This window comes from Medicago sativa, chromosome 4 (assembly GCF_051527215.1).
Source record: "Medicago sativa cultivar Bolivia chromosome 4, Bolivia_mono, whole genome shotgun sequence".
NCBI lineage: Eukaryota > Viridiplantae > Streptophyta > Magnoliopsida > Fabales > Fabaceae > Medicago > Medicago sativa.
In genome coordinates this window covers 14,528,891-14,551,579 of record NC_140752.1, presented here as the reverse complement: position 1 = coordinate 14,551,579, position 22,689 = coordinate 14,528,891, and the positions used below count along the sequence as shown (strand labels likewise).

Genomic DNA, 22,689 nt, shown 5'->3' with positions numbered 1-22,689 from the left:
TTCGTATTTTCGCACTGTATTTGCTCCAGTCCTCTTTCTTTTGCTCCAAGACACCTTCCACCATATATTCGTTCCTAAAATAAAATAAAAGACAATTTAAAGTAAAATATTCTAAAAGGAAATAAAATGCAATATAATTAAATCAAATCTTATTTAAAACTAAACTAAATAAAGCATTAAAATATACTAATCTATGACTCATCAAACTCCCCCACACTTGAATCCTTGCTTGTCCTCAAGCAAAAGGCAACAAACATAGCAGCAACAAAAGATTGATTATGGCAATATTAAGAACAAATGTCTCAAAAGAAAGGCTTTGCTTCAAGTACACTAATTACAATTTCAAATACTTCTCATGAACCTATTCAACCCAACATCAAGTCTCAAGTGAGTGTGTGTGTGTGCAGTCCAACCCTTTTCTTGCTCCTGTATAAGACAGATATTATGAGGAACAGGTTCTATCCTTAATGCCAAAGTAACCGAGAAAAGTCCTTTCTTCATTTCATATAAGAGTGATGGGAATTTAAGTTAATATTGAATTAATTTAACAATTAAGCACAAGGGGCTGCAGATGCTTAGGGGATATCTATCCTCGTAGGAAGTCTTCTCGGATGTAATTGTCCTTCCCCCCTAGATTCAAAATCACCCTAAGCAGTGCTGCAAAATTATTATTTGTTTCATCTCCGCGTAGGAAGTCTTTTTGGATGTAATTGTCCTTTCCCCCTAGCATTGATGAATTTGTTTCATTTAAGTTCAAATTAAGGAGTCACCACCACAATTAGGAAGTTAGGATGTAATTGTCCTTTCCCCCACATGTTGGTGCCATTCTTCCGCCCCATTTAACATTAACAAATTAAAAAGAATATAACAATTAAGAACAATTTGATTAATTTTCCCACACAAACTTATACTACTTTTACTCTTAAGACTTTAAAGGGTTTAAGTTAACACTAAAGATAGAACGTGCTCCTTAAAATACCTATTCATACATTTGCTCAAGGATTGCAACCGGGTGCTTTTCTCATTGGAGAATTTCACAATAAAACATGACATGGGTATAGCAAGAACATAAGAAACACAAGAAACTACTTTCATGTACAAGAAGCAACCTAAAGAAGAGACAAAACAAAAATTTTCATGCCATTTTTTACATTAAACACAAGCTACTAGTCATGTCTTTCACTATAAAAACAAAACAAAAGAATAAAGTTCAAGGGAGTTTGGACACTACGACTCTAGACACTTTATTAGCCCCCCCCCCCCCCCCCCCCCCCCCCCCACACACTTAGGGGAAGCATTGTCCTCAATGATTCAAAAGAAAAAGAAGTTAAAAGAAAGGAAGAAGAAGTAGAAGAAGAAGAAGGAGTGAAGAAGAAGAATTAGGGGGAGAAGAAGAAGAAGAAGAAGGGAAGAGAGGAAGAGGAAAGCTCACATGTTCTCATTGAGGTCCATAAGGAGGACCTTGGAGATTGAATTGGTGCATCATCCTTCGGAGCATTGCATTGTTTTCTTCCGACAAGCGGTTGCCCCTTTGGACATCATTTCTCAGCCCCAAAAGTTCGACACCTTGCCTTTGTTGCCCGGTGCTTATCCTTTCGACCTCGGTTCGCATCCATTCCCATCTTTCATCATTATTGAGTTCTCCGGCATTATGGTCATGGTGCTCCTCCTCATGGTGCAAGTTAGCACCTTCTCCTTCATCATGTTGCTCATGTACTTGTTCATTATCAACATACAACCAATTTTCCTCCACCTCGGTGTTAGTCCGAGATGGGTTAGGAAGCAAAAACAGAATAGGCACATTGAGTTTAAGGGCATATTGCATGGGTGGATGATGTGTAATAAATTTCATAGAGATTAGAGTCTCTATGTTAAGCCTATTGTTGCCCTGAATTTCATGTATCCCTTCCTCCTCGCTCACTCCAAACTTACTAGCAATGAATGTGATAACACCCCCCACTACTATGTCGGCTACAAGATTAGGCTTAGTTCCTATTGAGGCAAGGTAGTCAAGCATGTAAAAACAAGTATTCACGGGGTAATTATGAAGCATAGCCCAAAGCATAAAGATTTCATCCGTCCTACATGTTCCTACTTCCTTCCTACCCCAAATGGTACAAGCCATTACCCTTTGAAGGTACCTAAGAACTGGGTTGTGGATGTTACTAGCCTTGTTTGAACGTGAAACGTATTGATCTAGACCAGTTATGCGTGTCCAAAAGCTAGCAGGGTTATAGTCTTCCGGCTTTAAAGCTTGATTCCAAGAGTCATGGATGAACCCCGCATTTGCGAAGCCCATTTCAGTGCAAAAGTTTTCAAGGGACATCTCGTAATCAATATTCAAAAGCCGGAAGCAGACTCTATGATCGGGGTCATCTAAATTCAACTTATCTTTCTTGAATTGGATAGAACTTAAAAACTCATAAGTAAAATTTTCATACCCCCTCATAGGACGAAGCATCTCACCCCATCCTAATCTATTTAGCAATTCAAAAGCATTGTCCCTAATCCCTAAGGTATTCATAGTATGAAAATGAGGGTACCTACAAGGATGCAAAGGTTTAGTGATAAGGACTTTATACCTTTCTTTTTGGTTGTTATCCTTGAAGGTTATGCCATGATTCTTTGCCGGTGCCCTTTTCTTTGATGGAGGTCCTCCGGAAGATGTTGCCGGTTCCTTGCCACTTCTTCTTGAAGCCATTAGACCTTTGACCTTGGGTTGATTATGGAATTTTGGTGAAGGTTAGGGTTTGTGAAGAATTTTGTAGAAAAGGGTGGTTGAGGGTTGGGGTTGATGTTCTAGTGAGGTTTATGGGTTTAGATGTGGAGATTGGTTAAGATTTTGTGGTTTTTGGGTTAGGGTTTATGGTGATAAGGGTTTGGTGAATTATGGGTTTGAGTGGATGAAAGATGTTTTTGATGGGTGGTTTGTGTTTGGAATGAAGTTTGTGATTGATTGGTGAAAGAAATGATTGAATTGGTGAAGTTTTGAGGGAGATATGAAGGTTTGAAGGTTATGGAGGTTTAGAGAGAAGTTTGAAAGATGAAAGAGGGTTGTGGTTTGTGAATGAGGAAGAAGGAAGAAAAATTTATGTTATATGGTGTGTAGAGGTCGGGCACGGCCGTGCCACCCTTGGCACGGGCCGTGCCAACTTACTGACTTCATGCTCCAAATTTGCCTTAAAAACCTGGCACGGCCGTGCCAGCCTTAGCACGGGCCGTGCCAACCTTCTGGTCCTGGGGGCTTCAAAATTTTTCACTTTTCTTGAATCATACTTGGACAATTACCTACAAAACACTTAAAACAACCAAAAACAAACAAAACAAAAGTAATTAAATGCGTGGGTTGCCTCCCACGAAGCGCTTGTTTAGAGTCACTAGCTTGACGGTTAGAAAGTGGTTTTAACTATCCTATACCCAATCTCTCACTAAGGGATAATGGCAACAAACTAACATTCTCTCCCAAATCACACATGACTTTCTCAAATGTTTTATATCTTATGACACAAGGTATGGAAAATCTCTCTGGATCCTTAAGTTTAGGTGGCAATTTGTTTGGAAGTATTTCAATAAAATTTCTAAACTGCTCATCTAACTTGGATTTAGCAAACTCTTGTGTTAAAGGAATTTTAGGCTCATGAGATGGTGAAACAAATGGCTTGTCATTCTCTCCTATAGCTTTCTCACTTTGAGGCTTATCACTTCCTATCTCTCCTCCATTGTTCTTAATTTTCACAACGGGGTCCTCTAATTGGTTACCATCCCTAAAAATAATAGCACTTATATGGTCTTTGGGGTTGGTTTTGGTTTGGCCTAGAAGGACTTCGTAGGTTTGAGAGGGAGTAGCCACCTGTTGGGGTACTTGAGAAGTCAGAGTCTCTATCACCTTACTGTGAGTAACTATGGAGTCTACGTTCGATGTATGTTTGGCAAGAGAGTCCTTCAAAAATTCAGTTTGATTTTTAAGCTCTTGGAGCTGCTTGGATTGATCAATAACACATTTTTCTAGTAAAATTTCCAAGCTGGATTTTTGAGGAACTCCTTGGTTGTTTGCATAACCGGGTGGTGTTGTTTGTTGTCCAAAAAGATTTTGAGGGGTTTGAAAAAAATTTGATTGTTTTTAAACCCTTGATTATATTGAGCATAGTTTACTTGCTCAGGACTTCTAACAATACTACCTAGTTGGCAATCAATGCCAATATGGCCAAATACACCACAAACTTCACAAAGAGGTGATACAGAGTCAGGTGTGACAGCACTAGTATTTATTTTATCAAATTTTTCTGTGAGTGCGTCAACTTTAGCAGCTAGATGATCAAGGGAAGAATTTTCATACATACCTACCTCTTTCTGAGAGGGTGAAGGAGCAACATTAGTGGTGTCCCTTCCGTAGGTCCAATGATAGTGGTTTTGTGCCATGTCCTCGATCAAAGCATATGCTTCTGTGTATGTTTTGTTCATCAAAGCTCCACCTGCAGCTGCATCAACATAAATTTTTGTGGGATACAAAAGGCCATTATAAAAAGTGTGAATAGTAAGCCAATTTTCTAAACCATGGTGGGGACAAAGTCTAAGCATTTCTTTGAAACGCTCCCACGCATTGTAGAGAGATTCTCCATCTTTTTGAGTGAATTGTATGATTTGTTTTCTTAAGTGAACAATTTTAGAATGAGGAAAGAATCTGGCAAGAAAGTCTTGCTTCATTTGATGCCATGAAGTGATAGAACCAAGTTTCAATGAATTAAACCAAGCACTAGCTTTTCCCCCTAAGGAAAAAGGAAAGTAGTGTAGCCTTACGACCTCTTGGTTTGCATTCACAGTTCCGCTGAGTCTTAAAAAAATTGAAATATGAAGATTCGGATCCTCAGTGGTTGATCCGAAAAATTGATTTTGCTGAACTAGGTTCTATTTCAAAATTGTCCTCAACCGTTGGGTACACAATAGCATCGTATGACTCATTTGAAGATGGGATTGCATACTCTTTGAGAGAGCGTTCCTTAGCCATATCGTTATTGTCTTCCCAAGAAGTTAAAGGAAAAAGAAGAAATAGAAAAAGTTTTTTTTTTTTTTTTGGATAGAAATATAAAATAAAATAGAGCAAAAGATTTTTTTTTTTTTTAATTTTAGAAAGAAATATATAAAATAAAATAAAATAAAGCAAAAGATTTTTTTTTTTTAGAAAGGTATACAAAATAAAATAAAACAACGAAAAAGATATTTTTTATTTTTTTAGTCTAATCACTATTAAAAAGTTAATCAAATTACAACAACTCCCCGGCAACGGCGCCAAAAACTTGATAGAGCCAAACCGCAAGTGCACGGCCTATCGAAGTAATAGTAGTAAGAAGAGTATCGTTCCGCTAGGGAGTTGTGAATTCAATTAACTTTTAGAGAATGATTAGAAGAGAGAAAAGTTTATAAAAAGGGGGTTTAATTGCTGAAAGTAAATAACAATAATAAAGGGCCTCGGGATCATTGGTTCATCATAATGACAAATCCTTCACTAGACAAGACCTAAACATCTAATTTCATGGTTTACACACTTATTTCTAAAGACCGGTTTCCCTTAGCCCCTCACCTTTCCGATGAAAGTCCAGTGAGAGTTTACTTCTAGTAACCAAGCCTATTTCACTGACATGATTACTAGAAGATGCATAGAGGATTGAAACTACTCTTTGTCTCAATAATTGCAAAGACTATTTCACTGTTTTGCAATTATTGTCTAGATTCACTTGTTCCAACATCAAGACTCCGCTCTCGCTTTATGAATTGATGTTTGGGATGATGGATTAACGATTATCAAACCCTCCGCTTTCGCTTCCACAGTTTGATAATTGTTAATCCATGTTAAGACGGTGAATCTAGATTAGAAATTAGGGTTACATAGAAATTAGGGTTTAGACATGTTTTGTTTAGGATTGAGTCATTAGACTCCCCTACAATCCCAAGACGAAGAAGTCTACTCACTCATGTTCATCGTAGACATGGGGGAAGAAGAGAGAAAATAACAGTAAAGTAAATTGCAAAGAAAGTAAAAAGGAAAATAAAGACTTTTATTAAAATAGCAATTGAAATAAACAAAGTAAAGCATGAATGTTTATGGTGGAGAGCTACTCTATTTATAGCTTTACAATCGACTTAGAAACTAAGCAACTAAAAGGGTAAAACAGTAAAGCTGCAACAGGGTAACTTGGGCCCGAAGAAAAAGCAGCAAAAGAGACTTCTGGAGGTGGCACGGCCGTGCCACATGTTGGCACTGGCCGTGCCAAGCTTCTGACTTGGTGGGAACATATTTTTGTTCCATATCTTCGTATTTTCGCACTGTATTTGCTCCAGTCCTCTTTCTTTTGCTCCAAGACACCTTCCACCATATATTCGTTCCTAAAATAAAATAAAAGACAATTTAAAGTAAAATATTCTAAAAGGAAATAAAATGCAATATAATTAAATCAAATCTTATTTAAAACTAAACTAAATAAAGCATTAAAATATACTAATCTATGACTCATCAATGTACATGTTGATTATTTAATTTTAAATCACGTACATGTTAACATATTTATTAATTTTTTCTATAATAACTAAAAATGTATTAGTTGCTAGCTACAATAAAGATACAAATAAAAACTGAACATAATTACATTTACTATGTCTTATATCATATAACAGACTGGAGTTGAGTCTAGTGGGATTAGATTTTGCCAAACTAAAGTTTGAATCTGGGTCGAGAAAATTGTCTACATTTAGTATTAGATTAGATAGTAACATTAAATAACAATTGGAGGGAAATTTCCCTAAAAAAAACAATTGGAGGGAACTTATAAGAAATAAAAACATAAATAAAGAACGTGCATGCAAAAGAGTTTTACCGCAAACAATGTCTCATATCCAAAGAAAACATCGAATAAAAAATAGATTTTGGTTTGTTTTGATGAATTTAAAATTATTATTTTTTAGTAGCTTTGTTATAAACACGTTCTCTTTGCATCTATATAAGTGTGTGGCAAGGGATGTACTTAAACGCATAACATAAAAGCAAAACTACTTTGAAAGAAAGATACGAAACAAAAAATGGAAGTAGCTCAGGTACTACCCATGAATGGAAGTGTTGAAGAAGCAAGCTATGCAAACAACTCCTTACTTCAGGTATATAGTGTGTCTATTTAAATTTATTAAAATGTGTAATTTAATCTACTTATCAATAAGAACTTTTTGAGATGAAATTCTATACGTTTATTGAAGTTGTCTAATATATTTTTTTTGAACAAGTTGAAGTTGTCTAATATGGGTTCGGTAATAAATTCTTCTATTTTAAATAAAGTTCATATTATTTTTATTCTCTATTTCTTTTATTATATTATTTTTTAAATGGTTAATGTCCGTCTAAACTCTTGAGAGGTTCATATTAGACACAATCAAGTTTATTATACAAAAATATAAATAATATTATCTTCATATTTAAATGTGGAAAATAGTTTGAGACAAATAAGTATTTAAAGTATATTATGGTCTGAATATTAAGCATCAAATTTGAATATACAGCGAAAGGTGATTTCCTTGACAAAATCTTTGAGAGACGAAGCCATAACCAGTCTATACTGCAACACACTTCCTAGAAGCTTGGCAATTGCAGATTTGGGTTGCTCTTTTGGACCAAACACTTTCTTGGTGATCTCTGAAATTATCAAGGTTGTTGAAAAGCTTTGTCAAGAACTTAATCATAAATCTCCTGAATATAAAGTCTTTTTGAACGATCTACCGGGAAATGATTTCAACGACGTATTTATGTCCCTTGACACCTTCAAAGAAAAACTACGTAATGAAATGCAAACTGAAATGGGCCCATGCTACTTCTCTGGTGTTCCTGGATCCTTTTATGGTAGGATCTTTCCAGATAAAAGTTTGCATTTTGTGCATTCCTCTTACAGTCTTCAATGGCTATCTAAGGTTTGTTATCTTAGTCTTTTGGTAATCTATTAACATCCATTTAATAAATGTTTCGCCACAATATAAATTTTTCTCTATATTTAATCTATTTGTATAGATTCCGGAGGTTGGAGACAACAACAAGGGTAACATTTACCTGACGAGCACAAGCCCCTCGAATGTCTTCAAGGCTTATTACAAGCAATTTCAAACGGATTTCTCTTTTTTTCTCAAGTGTCGTGCCGAAGAACTAGTTGAAGGCGGTCACATGATTCTAACATTTTTAGGACGAAAAAACAGTGACCCATCAAGCAAGGAGTCTGGTTACATTTGGGAACTCATGGCTATGGCTCTTAATGATATGGTTTTGCAGGTAGACTATGATAATTTTTTCTTGTCCATAAGAGCCAAAGATTGCCCATTTTGTTCATATTAATTTAAAAATGGTCATAGAACGCAATAACTATGTGAGTGAATATGAGAAAAAAACTCCAAAACTTTGAAGAAAAAAAATTAACTATATTAATATGCATATTATTATGCCGCAGGGAATCATTGACCAAGAGAAACTCAATAGTTTCAACATCCCTAACTATTATCCATCTCCATCTGAGGTGAAGTTGGAAGTTCTCACCGAAGGATCATTCTCCATCAGTCGACTAGAGGTTTCTGAAGTAAATTGGAATGCTCTTGATAATTGGGATCAATTTAATGATGGATACAATGTGGCACAATGCATAAGGGCTGTGGCTGAACCATTGCTGGTTAGTCACTTTCGTGAAGGTGTCATTAAAGAGATTTTTAATCGCTATAAGAAAATTTTAGGTGATCGCATGTCGAAAGAGAAGACTAAGTTCACCAATCTTACCCTAATGATGACTAGGAAACCATGAGCATGCAAAAACATTTTGGCTTAGGGTTTTATATCTGCAGTTCAAAATAAGTTTCACTTTAGTGGTTAATTTGCATTATTTGTTCCTTTGCAAATCATATTTCTGTCCTTGTTTGCTTTAATTATGCACTTGCTACATTACCAGTTATTGGTACTATTTAGGGAAATTGTGTACCATTCCTTCTATGACTTACACTCTGGAAGTTGAATTTATCTATCATTCCATTGAATAAAACGGTACACCAAATTTGAATTCCATTTATTTGAGTTTTTACATCACCAGCTATCTAGCATTTGTTAATCATATAAGGCATGAATTCATATATACTAATAGGAGCATTTGTTATGATATAGTGTCTTTGTTATGCTGGATAATTCATTGTATTGCATTTGATTAGTTGGTTAGAACTTAGTTTTGGAGGTTACTTGTTTCACAAGTAAGCTATTTAGTTGGACTGCTATCATGAACTAGTGCTATATATAGCCTTGTATATGTTCAATTGAGTCAATGGGAATAGAATTCACCTCACATGTTAATGTAGAACCCAAATGATTTTATGGCATAATAAATTGATATTAGAGCTGGAAATGAGTCGAGTCGAATCGAACTTGTCTGAGCTCGACTCGACTCGATAAGATTTGGTTCAGCTCGAAACTCGGCTCGAGTTCGTTACGAACTTTTTTTTTAGCTCGAACTCGACTCGGTTTGAGTTCGCTAACAACTCGGTTCGGCTCGTTAGGTTCAGTTTAGTTGCTCGAATCTCATAATTTAGAAGTCATTTTTTTGCAATAAAAAATATTAAAATTTTATAGATCTTTGGTCTTTCAGATTTTTCTTTTTAAATCCAATAGGACTTAGCACAAGCTGTGTAAAAGGGCTCAACAACATAGAGAATAGAACAATTTGAATCGATCATGAACTGAAAACACCTGCAGCCAATACAATTAAAAAGATTGACTTTGGTAGAAATCCTAATGCAATCCCCTGATCAGAAAAGAGCATGAAATAGAAGCTCAAAATGCCAAAAACTCCAGCAAGGAAAATATAGAAAATAAAGCTGAATAAAACACAGTTGCACCAATCTTCTAGTTTTGTGATAAAGAACAATGAACATAGTACCAATTGTTGTACAAAATATCAAATGTTGTTGGATAAACACAGCTGCACCGTTCTTTAAAAGTTTTGTGGTAAAAAAACAATTATAAGAATATTGGTTCCACAATAGACAATGATTTTCTCCTTTGGTTAGCTATGCCACTTGCTAAATCTGCCTATTGCCATCCGAGAAGAAGAAGAAGAAAGAAATGTTTTCTGTTTTTGTGGAATTGGAAAATGAAATATTGATTAAAGGAAATGAAGGCTATGACCAATAAAATTAAATTCCAACCTCCTAGAGAATGGAACTGATGCGTCAAAAACAAGAAGGAAAATGGAGTGGCACTTCAGTTTTTTTTTTTTTTTTAACGTTTAATTCATTTAATAAATATAAAAGTATTTGAAACTTACATATATAAAAATACATACGTACATATACACAAACACACATATATATAATCGAGTCATCTCATGAACCAAACGAGTTGAACTATCTATAGTTCATGTTCAGCTCATTTAATCAGCGAACTTAATTTTCAGCTCAAGTTCGGCTCATTTGGTTCATGAACCAAGTTCAACGGATTAATTACCGAATCGAATTTTGAACTATTTTCGAGTTGGTTCGGTTCATTGTCAACCCTAATTGATATTGAACCCACATGATTGGTGGTTTTTTCTATGTTGTTTAGCTAGAAAAGATTTGATGTTTGAAGGATTTGGTGTTTTTTTGTTTTAATTTAGAAAATATGCAATTACAAAAGTGTCTTGAAATTCTTAGATTTCATACAATAATAAACAAGTCAAATGTCAACTCATTGTATTGCTATGAAAAATAGAAGTCTAAAGATGGGGTGAACTAAAATAACTAATGTCCTCTTTTGAGGTTTTTAAACCAATATAATATCATATTTTTACTAGGAGTGATGTCAACACTCTTTTTAAAGCAATATAATATCATATTTTTACTAGGAGTGATGTCAACACTCTTTTTAAACACTCTTTCTAACACTCACTCTCTTATTGAGTGAAACTCAAATAGTCATCACATTTTGAAATTGAATCTCACATAAAATTAAATAGTGAGACCCACATGAGTTTCACTAAATAAGAATTGAGTGTTAAAAGGAGTGTTAGAAAGAAATTGTTCCTAACATTCTCTTAGTCTCTCTATTCTCATGTTTCAAAACTCTTGTTTAACCCTTATGATTCTAACACATTTCTTCTCCTTTCGTCATGAACGTTAGTGCCTAAGTATTTCTGAAAAACAATAAGATTGCATTAGATACTTTGAAACCCCTTAACAAAAGAAAGAATTTGAATTATAGTTTTTTTATCTTTGGATTACATTTCATAATTCCAAGACAAGAGGGGAACTACTTACACATCGTAGTGATGAGCATAAACAAAAAACTTACTCATCATAGTGATGAGCTTAAACAAAAATAAAGAAGAAACAAGACATAAAGAAATCGGAAATTTTATTCAAAATTGAAAATTAATATTAAATTTAATTTGTAATATTGAAAAGTTGTGAATATTTGTAATATAAAAAGGAATATGGGGTGAAAATAAATACGTGCACATAAATAAATATTGGAATCTCACAAAAAAAAATATTTGAAGAATATTATAATACATTATTTATATTTTTTTTGTATAAATCACAACACAGTGGGGTGGCAAAACAATTTGTACTCATAGCTATAAGCATGTAAAATCCAAATTGGACTCGGTGTAAATATTTAACCAATTTTTTCACATAAAATAAACAAATATTTTATAATATTGTCCATACCAACTGAGCTAAGCTCACGAGGACTAATATTTATATTCTAAAAATACTCTCAAAAAATTTCTCCATTTTATTATATCAAATTGGCCAGTGTGCATGCCTCTATGCATGAGTCGGATTAGTCGTCCACCTTTGGTGGGTCGGAAACCGGTGTGAAAGCCAAAAAAATAAAAATAAATGTCAATTACAAATAAACAAACCCATGCAAATGCAAAGGTCATCTAAAGGTTTATATTAGTAAACATTTATGTGATTGAAAAACAAAATAAATAGAACTATCATGAATATTTTTACTTATTGTTACATTTAATATTTTAATTATATATTTCATTTATCCTCTATATACGGGGGCTCAGCATACCATCAACGATCCAAATGTACCAAAGGGGCTGCTGCACTTTGATTCATGCTACTTTCATCCAAACGTGCTCATGGGGCTGCTGGCTGCTGCACTTCGATCCATGCCACTTTGATTCTGGAGTGACTTTGCACATGGATGGGGCTGCTGGATAGAAGTATAAGAAAATTGCTTCAGAATCTTTCAAGTTGTTCAACCTCTAAAATAAATTGATTAGAAGTTAAGTTACGATTTGAATCAAAAAACAATAATCGAATTGTAACCCTTAATAGATTTATAATGTGATTGTAAGTTACGATCTCATAAATCTGATAGGTTTTTGAGCAATGTCAATGACTTATAGAGCAATCACCGAAGTATAATGTTCCGTTAAGTGGGGCTGCTCCTGGATAGAAGTATATTGTTCCAATACTTTGCACATTTAAAAATATATTTCATTTTCAATTTATATTTGATCTCCTCATACATATCGATACTTGGAACAGTTGAACATAACTCAGTTGATATGGACAATACATAATATATGTAAGGTTCGGGATTCAAACCACAGTCAAAAAAAGACTTGGAAAGTTTCAAAGGAATCTTTATGCTCATAATAAATGCATATGCTTAATAGTTAATACTACCTCATTATAATTATCACATTTGCAATATTTATCTCTCTCAAATTCTTTTGCATCCAGAAGAGTTTTAGTTTGTAGCAGCCAGAAGAGTTTTAGTTTTGTAGCAGCCTTTGGTTTCGCTTTTGAGACTAGCGGTTAGTTTGTTTGTGGTTTAGTGGTTTGTCGGTTTTGGGTAGGGATGGGAATAGGTTAGGCCGAGCTAGGCTTTGCAATGCTTAAGCCTGACCTGCCATATTTTTTTAAAGCCTAAGCCTGGTCTGCGGCCTGTCATAGGTCTACTTTTTAGGCCTGAGCATGGCTTTATAACCTTCTAGCCTGTTTAAAAGCCTATATCTTAAGAACATCTTTAAGTAAGCAATGTAATCTAAGTTTAAATGGACTAGTGAACTAATAGTTCAATTAGATTAAACTCTTTTGATAATCAACACGAGGTTTTAGGGAATTCGACTATATATTGTATCATATTTCTATTCTAGTTTATAATGATACATTTATATATGCAAAAAATTAAGGTATACTAATAAAGGTTAAATTATTGAAAAAGTTTACAAATTTATATTTTAATTCAAAGTACAAAATATAATATAATAATAAATAATATTATTACTTAAATAGGCCGGCTTAATAGGCTAAAGAGGCTTTTTGAAAGGCTTGTGGTCTGGTCTTTTAAGCTAAATAGGCTTGAAGAAAAAAAAAGCTTAGGCTTCTCTATTTAAGAGAAAAGCCTGATCTGGCCTGTCGTAGGCTAGGCTGTAGGCCGGTCTGGCCTATTCCCATCCCTATTTTTGGGTTTGTAACGACAATACCTATAAGAAACATGTAAAAAACAAAAATAGATGTGCATGGAAAAAAATCTACCGCAAGGAACGTTTTATATTCTAATATCACATGTAAAAAATGTTAGGAATAGAAAGAACAAAAAATGGATAATAAGAAATAGAAGGATCCACCGTTGCACCAAATTCATATTAGACAACTCAAAAAATTTAGCTTAAAAAAATTTGATGCTAATTAATATTATTTTAGATTTTTTAGCCTCTTAAAAAAATATTATTTTTTCTTCAAAAAAAAAAATATTATTTTAGATTTTATTAAAATTTATAAATTTGATCTTAAAAAAAAATAGTCAAGATTAGTTTTTTTATTTATTGGAAAATGCTAACTTGTGCCCTAAAAGCACAATTAGGGCACAAGATATGAACCTAAAAATAGAATAAAAAAATAAATATTGCGTTGAAAAGATAAGTTTTCAAACTTTTAAAATTATGAATGCATAATTTTTCATATTTAGTTGGATACCCGCAAGCTAAAATGGATTTTAAGAACCAAATAAACCAAATATTAAATTTCTACATTTAATTTCTTATTTGGTTAAGGAATTTTATAAATATATTAAGCTACTTTTATTTAGGTGGCTGAACGCACACAAGTTTATGGATGCTTTTAGTTATCATAATTTGTGGTTCAATCCTCATTTGTGCTCGAGTTTTGCCTAATTTTGTCGTTAGTTTTGTTTTCCCTTGGGGTTTGGCTACTTGTTATTTTTGTAGTTGTTTTTCTTCTACTAGTGCACACCTTGTGCTAGGTAGAATGAACATTTTGTGGTATTAATATATTTCATTTTGACATTTAAAAAAAAAAAAAAACAAGTGAAGGAGTGGGAGTTTGGACCCGCCGTGTCAATTAATCTAGGAATTGTGAACAAGATTAGAAGATTTTTTTATGGGAGTATTAGAAGTTTTTAATAGTCATTGTATAGAGAAAAAAGTTTTTATGTTTTTTTTTGTCAAGAAAAATGTTTTTATGTTCTCTTCGGTTAATATTACGCATACATAAAGAATTGTAAATGTATTAAAAATATATTATTATTTGATTTCTCACTTAATTTCATATTTATTCACTTTAGACTTTGATTTCTTCGAAGTCAAAACACAATGAACATTCACTTTCGACCACTAAACTAAACAAATCCCATTTATCACTGATTTGCATCATATTAATTTTTTTATCAGGTCTCATTTATATATTGCATGTATTTATTTTTGATCAAGTCTCATTTAGATATTGTATGTTTTTTTTTTTTTTTTGACAGAATTAGATATTGTATGTTAGTTATATATAATTGTTTTTTGTATACATCGACATGCACTTTGCATCTCTCCATCGTTGATTTCTTTGGTTCTTAAAATTTTCATCTATTTATAAGCTAGCATTCAAGAGTAATACTAATTCTACTTCTATCCACCAAGCTCGTATACCCTCAAGCTAAAATGGATTTAGTTCTAAACAGCCTAATAAATGGCACACCACTTACACTACTAATTTTTCTTATTTCACTATGTCTATTTGGATTCTCTAAATTTGCTCATAGCAAAAACAAAGAGGCACCAATAGCCAAAGGTGCATGGCCAATACTTGGTCACCTCCCAATTTTTTGTGGCACACAAGCACCCCATAGAATCTTAGGTGCCTTAGCTGATAAACATGGACCAATATTCACCATCAAGCTTGGTCCTAAACATGCTTTAGTACTCAACAATTGGGAAATGGCTAAGGAATGTTTCACTACAAATGATATTGTCGTTTCGTCTCGTCCCAAGCTTGTTGCAACTGAACACTTAGCCTATAAGGGAGCCATGTTTGGCTTTGCAGCCTATGGTCCTTATTGGCGCCACCTTCGCAAGATTGCAAATATAGAGATTCTCACCAGTCGTAGAATTGAACAACATCAACATATCCGTGTTTCTGAAGTTCAAACATCGATTAAAGAGCTCTTTGATATTTGGTCTAGAAAAAATAACGAATCAAATCCATCAAACTATGTGTTGGTGGACTTGAAGCAATGGTTTACACACGTAACATTTAATATGGTTCTTAGATTGGTTGTTGGGAAGAGATATTTTGGTGCAAATACTATTGTTGATGAAAAAAAGGCTCAAAGAACTGTGAAAGCTTTGAATGAGATGATGCATCTGTCCGGGATAATCACTGTGGGAGATGTTATTCCATGTTTGAAATGGTTTGATTTTGGTGGTCATGTAAAAGCCATGAATGAGACTTCTAAGGAATTGGATGAAATTTTAGGTGAGATGTTGAAGGAGCGTCGCTATAAAAGAACTTTGAGTGAAAAGATTGATGGTCAAGATCAAGACTTCATGGATGTGTTACTTTCATTGCTTGATGGAACAACTATTGAAGGGTTTGATTGTGATACCATGATCAAAGCCACAATATTGGTATGTATATATGTTCTACTAATATTTTGCATAAATTAAATGATTTATAACTAAAAATTTATAGGTAAAAAGTGGTTAATATATTTTCAATTATTTAGTCAAATTCATCATTCAACTAGCCAACACTTCAAATATGAACCTTTTTAAAAATTAGTTCAAGTGAACTTTTGAAATTAACTTGATATAATTAATTAATCAAATTTTATATTTCTATTAAGAAAACTTAATATTTATTGTAAACTTTAGTATTAACACAAATGATTATTGTAAACTTTAGTATTAATTAACACAAATGAAATCTGTCATAATATATAAGTCTTATAATATGGACCTTTTTAAAAGTTAGTACAAAAAACTCACTTGGATTAGCCTGATGATGTTGACTTAGGACTTTGGAGTGTGTTCATCTTCAATGTCTAAAGTTTGATTCTCTCATATACTAATTTAGGTGAGTTAATTTAGCTTCTTCAAAAATAGTTAGTACAAAAATCAACTTTTAAAATTAATATAGATATAACATGTTTATCGAATATTTTATTGCTATTAGAAAACTTAATTGTTTACCAAGACGCATCCATCAAGGAGTGAATGTAAAACTACAAAGAAATATGAGACAAAAGGGAAATGAATCATCTCAATTGTTTTTTTCTCATGTCTCTCAATTGCTATCAATTTCACCATTAAACTTTTTTAATCTCATTTTTATATTAAAAATCAATCTCATATTTTTCCATTTAACTGTGAGATTGACAAAAATTGAAAGACACGATAGAAAAACAATTGAGATGATCCATTCGTAAGACAAAGCTCTATTCAAAGCTTAGAACATGAGATCTAGCTAGGCTAGACATAAGACATGCTCCTTTTGTAACAAGATTTTAACTCTCTAAATATATAGATCAATAAAATATGGAGAATGTTAAACAGTGCCTTCAGGACATTGGTTAAAAAATCAAAATAAGTAACTTTTTATAAAAAGTAGTGTAATTATTACTTAATCAAAAGTCAAAACTTATATTTTTAAGACAAATTTTCTATTTATAGTTTCCTTAATCATTGCCCTAAGAGCATTGGTTAGCAAGACCTATAAAATATTAATTCGTATACACATAAATTTCACAATGTTTTTTATTTACATGGTTACCTTTATTTAAACATTAAACAAGCACATGAACATTTTTTTGGGTACAAAGCACATGAACATATTTATCAGAGTTTGAACTTAATTTGCAGACAATATTTATCGGAGGAAGTGACACAAGTAGTGGTGCCCTAACATGGGCGCTAAGTTTGCTATTGAAAAATCCTCTTGCCATGGAAAAAGCAAAAGAGGAACTTGACATCCAAGTTGGTAGAGAGAGATGTGTAAATGAGTCAGATATATGTAAGTTGGTATACCTTCAAGCTGTAGTCAAGGAAACACTGAGATTGTATCCATCTGCTCCTCTAGCCGGACCTCGTGAATTCTCAGAGAATTGTACTTTAGGTGGTTATCATGTTACGAAAGGAACTCAATTAATCACAAATCTTTGGAAGATCCAAACAGATCCTAGTGTTTGGCCAAATCCATTTGATTTTAAGCCAAAAAGGTTTCTTACAACTCATAAAGATATTGATGTTAGGGGTAATCATTTTGAACTACAACCATTTGGAAGTGGTAGAAGGAAATGTCCCGGAATATGTTTTGGACTTCAAATGGTGCATTTTACTCTAGCTAGTTTTTTGCATTCATTTGATATCATAAATCCAACACCTGAACTTATAGATATGACTGAAGAATTTGGATTAACAAACAGCAAAGCTACTCCACTTGAGATTCTTATTAAACCAAGATTGTCTCTCAATTGTTATGATGAAATCATGTGATTCTAGTTCTAGTTAATACTTGGTGTATTGTCTATTATCAAAACTATTTTTCCTATTTGATGTAATGGGTGGGTGTCTGTTTGGTGTGGGTTATTAAGTTGATGCAATTTTAGGGGAGTGACAATATTTTTCACAAGTCACATGAGGCTTTTAAATTTATGTTTAATATTGAGCCTTTGATGTGTATCTGATGGTTGAAAATAAAAGTTCTAGTTATTATAATAACAATTGTTATCGCTTGATATGTTCCATATGTACTTAAAAAAACATGAATTGCAATATAATTAAGATAAACAATGATAAATTTTAATTTCATTAAAAATGAGTAAAGCATAATAGCTCAAATGATTTTAGTTTTCGAAATGATTGATACCTTTAATTGTTTATTCTTACTTTAATTTTCACCTCGAAAGGAAAAAAAAATATACATAAACGTAGTATTGTTATGGCAAAATAGTTCAATTTATCATCATGAGTTTAACTCAGTTGGTAGGGACAATGTATAATATATACAAGGTCTCGGGTTCAAACTTAGACCACCACAAAAAAAAAATAGTTCAATTTATTTTACTAATGTGAGTAGATAACTATGTACTATAATGTAATTTTTTTTACCTAAACAAAGTCAACTCAATTCATTAATAATAGCAGTCTCAATACAAGATGTCATATGATCGTGAATTTGAAAACTAGTATAAGATAATGACGTCTTAACTATCAAATGGACAACAATATTTGTTTGTGTCTTGATTAAACTTATCTTAAAATTTCGGTAAATTTTAAATGAAGCTTTGTAAATCTCAAAAATAGGCCGAACATGGAATTGGTGTTGAGTTTCTTAGTTACGTCGTCAACCACTTACTTGCAGTCATGCTCGATATAAACACCTTAGATAGCCTCATACTACCAAGCCACCTTATCACTTGCTTGCTTTAGTCTCCTTGTTTCCGCCTCATGAGGTTGTGATGATCCTTATTTTTAATGTTGCAGTTTTTTAATTTACATTTGTGGGAACAAGAATTAAGGTTTTACAGAATAAACAAGTTAGATCATAGATTATTTTTTGTTTTCTGTCATTAAGAAATTTTAATCCAATTTATGTTTATTATTTAAGATGCAAGATGTGTCGTTTATACTTGCAAATTAGTGACTTGTTATTATGAGAATTTAGGATCGTGATTATGAGAATTCGTTGATGTTATTCTGGGTTGGGATTGAATTTAGAGTTGGTATTGAGAAAATTGGTTGAAAGGTTTTATGAAGAGATATGAGAAAATTGCTTTGCAACAAAGAGAATTGATATAGTGGATTCTTTTTTTATAAAGGTTTAATTTTATTTTTCGATAAAGGGGTTTGAAAAAAATTAAAAATAAAATGAAGGTATAATAAAGTTTTGGAATTATCAGACACAATAGCGATGGATATTCCCGTCTTCAAATCAGTCTCTAAAAAAGTTTGCGGCCGATTTAGCGGCACATCTTTTTTTGTTATGATTCAAAATTAGTAGTCTCTAATTCAGTCGCCATAATGACCGAATTTTTTTAGTCTCTAAATCAGTCACTAAAGGTGAGTTTTCTTGTAGTGATCCTTAATAGGCTTTCAATTAAAGCATCTACAAAAAATTCTTACAAACATTGTACAGGAAAAAATCCTAGTTTAAAGCATTTGCATGCTTGGGATTGTCTAACAGAAGCAAGACCTTGTAGGTTAAATGAAAATAAATTGGACTCAAGAACCGTGAGTTTCTATTTTATTTGATGCTTTGAAAAATCTAAGGGGCACAAATTTTATGATCCCACAACTAAATCTATTTTTAATCAGGAAATACCTCATTATTTTAATTAGGATGTCAAGTTTGCAAGAGGAGATATGGTTAGGGCCTTTGTTTTTTAAGAGGAATATATTGATATTCCTATAGGTTCCATTAACATTTCTCAAGATCCTCTCCTTGACTTTGTCCAAGACATAATAAATCAAGACAATGTTGAAACTCTCATGCAAGAAATTTTTCTTCATTAAAGATTGATTTTTCTTCATCAGGTTAGATTCATGGTGAGAAAAACCCTTAATTCTTCTTACAATCAACACTATCGAAGGAACCCTTTTAATTTTTGAAATAAATGTATAATCTTAATTTTTTGAGTTTTTTTTTCTTCATCAAATATATGGGTCTCTAAACAAATGAATAAGAACAAAGACCAAGCACAACATATGGGAAAAAGGATTTTGCAAGAAGATTAGTATGCTTTTAGTGGGGAGAATGAGAGGAAGATGATGTGCATATTTAAATCATATTTTGTTCAAAAAATTTAAATTTTTGTGGGAGAGATTGTTATAAAATTGTAAAGATCTCTGTATAAATTCATTAAAAAAATGAAGGTACACATCGGTTGTTTTAAAAGTATGGATCAAAAGTCGTAACAGAAAACATTTAAAAAACACAAAATTGACATTTTTTAAAAGAACTAAAGATAAATTAAAAATATTTATAGGGATTAAAAATTTATTTGACGTTTCCTCGTAAGCTTAACTCAGTTGTTAGTTGATATGAACATTGTATAATATACTTGTCAAAAAAATGAACATTGTATAATATAAAAGATGAGTTCTAGTCACTATGCTACTTTAAAAATTCTTTTTTTATGCTTATTATCATACGCCCTCCGACCACATTTATAAGCAAATATTTTTTTCCAGATTCATTTAATAATTGACATATCTGAACTATAATTTTTCATAAACATCAATTATTTAATGAATGTAAAAAAAATGATAAATGTGACCCATAATATATATGAAGCATATCAAATCATAAAAAAATTGTCGGTCAAAGAACAAAATCATAAAGAACCGAATTAGTCAAAGTCCAAACCAAAATATTCAAATGGATCTGTTTGTTACATTGGATAGTATTCAAAGTCATTTTCCAGGCTGAAAACCAAACTATAAGCCAAATTAAACAAAGAGCCAAAAAGAAACATAATTTATAATAGATGGAAGTGTAAAATAATTTTGCTCAGATTTTTTTTTATTAAATGACTTGGTAACGAGAATCACACAACTTAATGTAGAAAAGATAAATCATGGATATAAACTCGCGCTACAATACATCAAATGTCATTGTAGCTTTCAATTGAATTGTATTTACGTGATATTTTGAATTTTATTATTTGCATATTCATTTACTTTCTCAATTTTTGACTATAAATAAAATTAGCGAAATGTTAACGAGTGTCCCTGGGGCACTCTTCAAGACCTTTAAAAGGTAACTTTTAAAAAAAATTGTAATCAATGCATTGGAAATTGAAACGTTTGACTTTTTTTATGGAATAATTTCTCCTTTTGGAATGCTTAAAGAGTGCCCCCGGAACACTCATTAACAAGACCCATAAAATTAATCAATATCATGTTTATTAAGAACTTTAGTTATTGTAACTTTTTTGGGTCAAAATAGTCTCGTGCCAAGAATCTTATACATTATAATTTAGGCTAAACTGCACTTTTTCCACCCTAAGTTTCAAAATGTTGCGATTTTGGCCCCCTATTAAAATAAATGGCAAAAGTGACCCCATGTTTAGGAAAATATGCTCTTTTGACCGCCTAATATAAGGGAAATATGATCTTTTGACCCCTTATCTTCTCAAAAAGTTGCGATTATGGCCCTTGTTTGGAGACACGTGGCATCTTCTCAACAATTTTGAAACGAAAGTGGCCAAAATTGTCATTTTTTTAATAGGGTATCAAAATCGCAACATTTTAAAACTTAAGGGGCGAAAAGTGCAGTTTAGCCTATAATTTATAAGTTTGAAGAAGTGAAAAATCGTGGGATTGAATCCGCGTTCTAATCCATTAAATGTTTTTACACTACCATTTGAGCTGAACTTACGATATAACAACTATAATTAAAAAAAAATAATTGTTATATCTCATAAAAAACATAAGTGTATTATTAATTAAAAGTGTCATTCATGTACCAACAAAAGTTTGATCTAGTGCAAGAGAATACACTCTCACAATGTAATGAATAAAGGCTTAAATATGCCTTTAGTCCATGCACTTTCATTAGATTTTGGTATTGGTCCCTGCACTTTTTTTTGTTTGCAATTGGTCCCTGCACTTTGTAAAAATATTGGTATCGGTCCCTCTGTTAACTTTCTGTTAAAAAAAAACACAAAACTATTGGTATTGGTCCCTGCACTTTGTAAAAATATTGGTATTGGTCCCTGTACTTTGTAAAAATATTGGTATTGGTGCCACGTGGCATGAAATGATTGGGCCACGTGGCACTCCGTTAGTTTTGTGTTTTTTTTTAACAGAAAGTTAACAGAGGGACCAATACCAATATTTTTACAAAGTGCAGGGACCAATGCCAAACAAAAAAAGTGCAGGGACCAATGCCAAAATCTGATGAAAGTGCAGGGACTAATGCCACATTTAAACCATGAATAAATGTTCAAATTCCAATTGAAGGAGATATTTAAAAGAGTCTTGTTAACGAGTGCCTACATGACACTATTTAACGTTCCCAATTTTAGAAAATATTCATTAAAAAAGTCAAATATTACAAATGTCAATGTATTGATTATACAAATTTTTAGAAAAAATTATTAAAGTGACGCAGTACGGAAGCAAAGGTTAGCAAGCGCTAAACCTAAAAGATAAACTGACAGGTTGCAAGCGACAAACCTATCAAAATAAGGGTTTCTAGAATCCACCAGAATTGAGAGAAATTCTTGAATAATTTTATTGAATCTAAAAGTGCCTATTAGGTTGCATAATGTTCTGTTTCAATAGCAAAAGAAATAACAAATTCGTGGGCCAAAATAAAATAAAACGAAATAATAATAGAAAGTTCTAGAAAATTACTAAGATTTGGCTAAAATAAAATAATATAAAATTA

At 32.5% G+C, this 22,689-nt stretch overlaps 2 protein-coding genes and 1 non-coding gene across 3 annotated transcripts; all 3 read left to right on the top strand.

Moving 5' to 3' along the window:
* The first annotated feature begins 4,549 nt into the window (after window positions 1–4,549).
* Window positions 4,550–4,657, top strand: LOC146926567 (small nucleolar RNA R71). The gene has a single exon (XR_015009173.1). It is a non-coding gene; the product is annotated as a small nucleolar RNA R71 (small nucleolar RNA).
* A 2,361-nt stretch (window positions 4,658–7,018) lies between these two features.
* On the top strand, window positions 7,019–9,076 carry LOC146926566 (S-adenosyl-methionine 4-1-methyl-2-pyrrolidinyl-3-oxobutanic acid methyltransferase-like). Its single transcript, XM_085708091.1, has 4 exons — window positions 7,019–7,146; window positions 7,543–7,947; window positions 8,045–8,299; window positions 8,475–9,076. Exons 1-4 carry the CDS (start codon window positions 7,072–7,074, stop codon window positions 8,817–8,819), a joined length of 1,080 nt encoding a protein of 359 aa, XP_085564217.1. The 5' UTR covers window positions 7,019–7,071; the 3' UTR covers window positions 8,820–9,076.
* Window positions 9,077–14,124: 5,048 nt separating this feature from the next.
* Window positions 14,125–17,817, top strand: LOC146926565 (cytochrome P450 82A3-like). The gene is made up of 3 exons (XM_085708090.1): window positions 14,125–14,149; window positions 14,908–15,923; window positions 17,157–17,817. Exons 1-3 carry the CDS (start codon window positions 14,125–14,127, stop codon window positions 17,787–17,789), a joined length of 1,674 nt encoding a protein of 557 aa, XP_085564216.1. The 3' UTR covers window positions 17,790–17,817.
* Window positions 17,818–22,689: the final 4,872 nt, after the last annotated feature.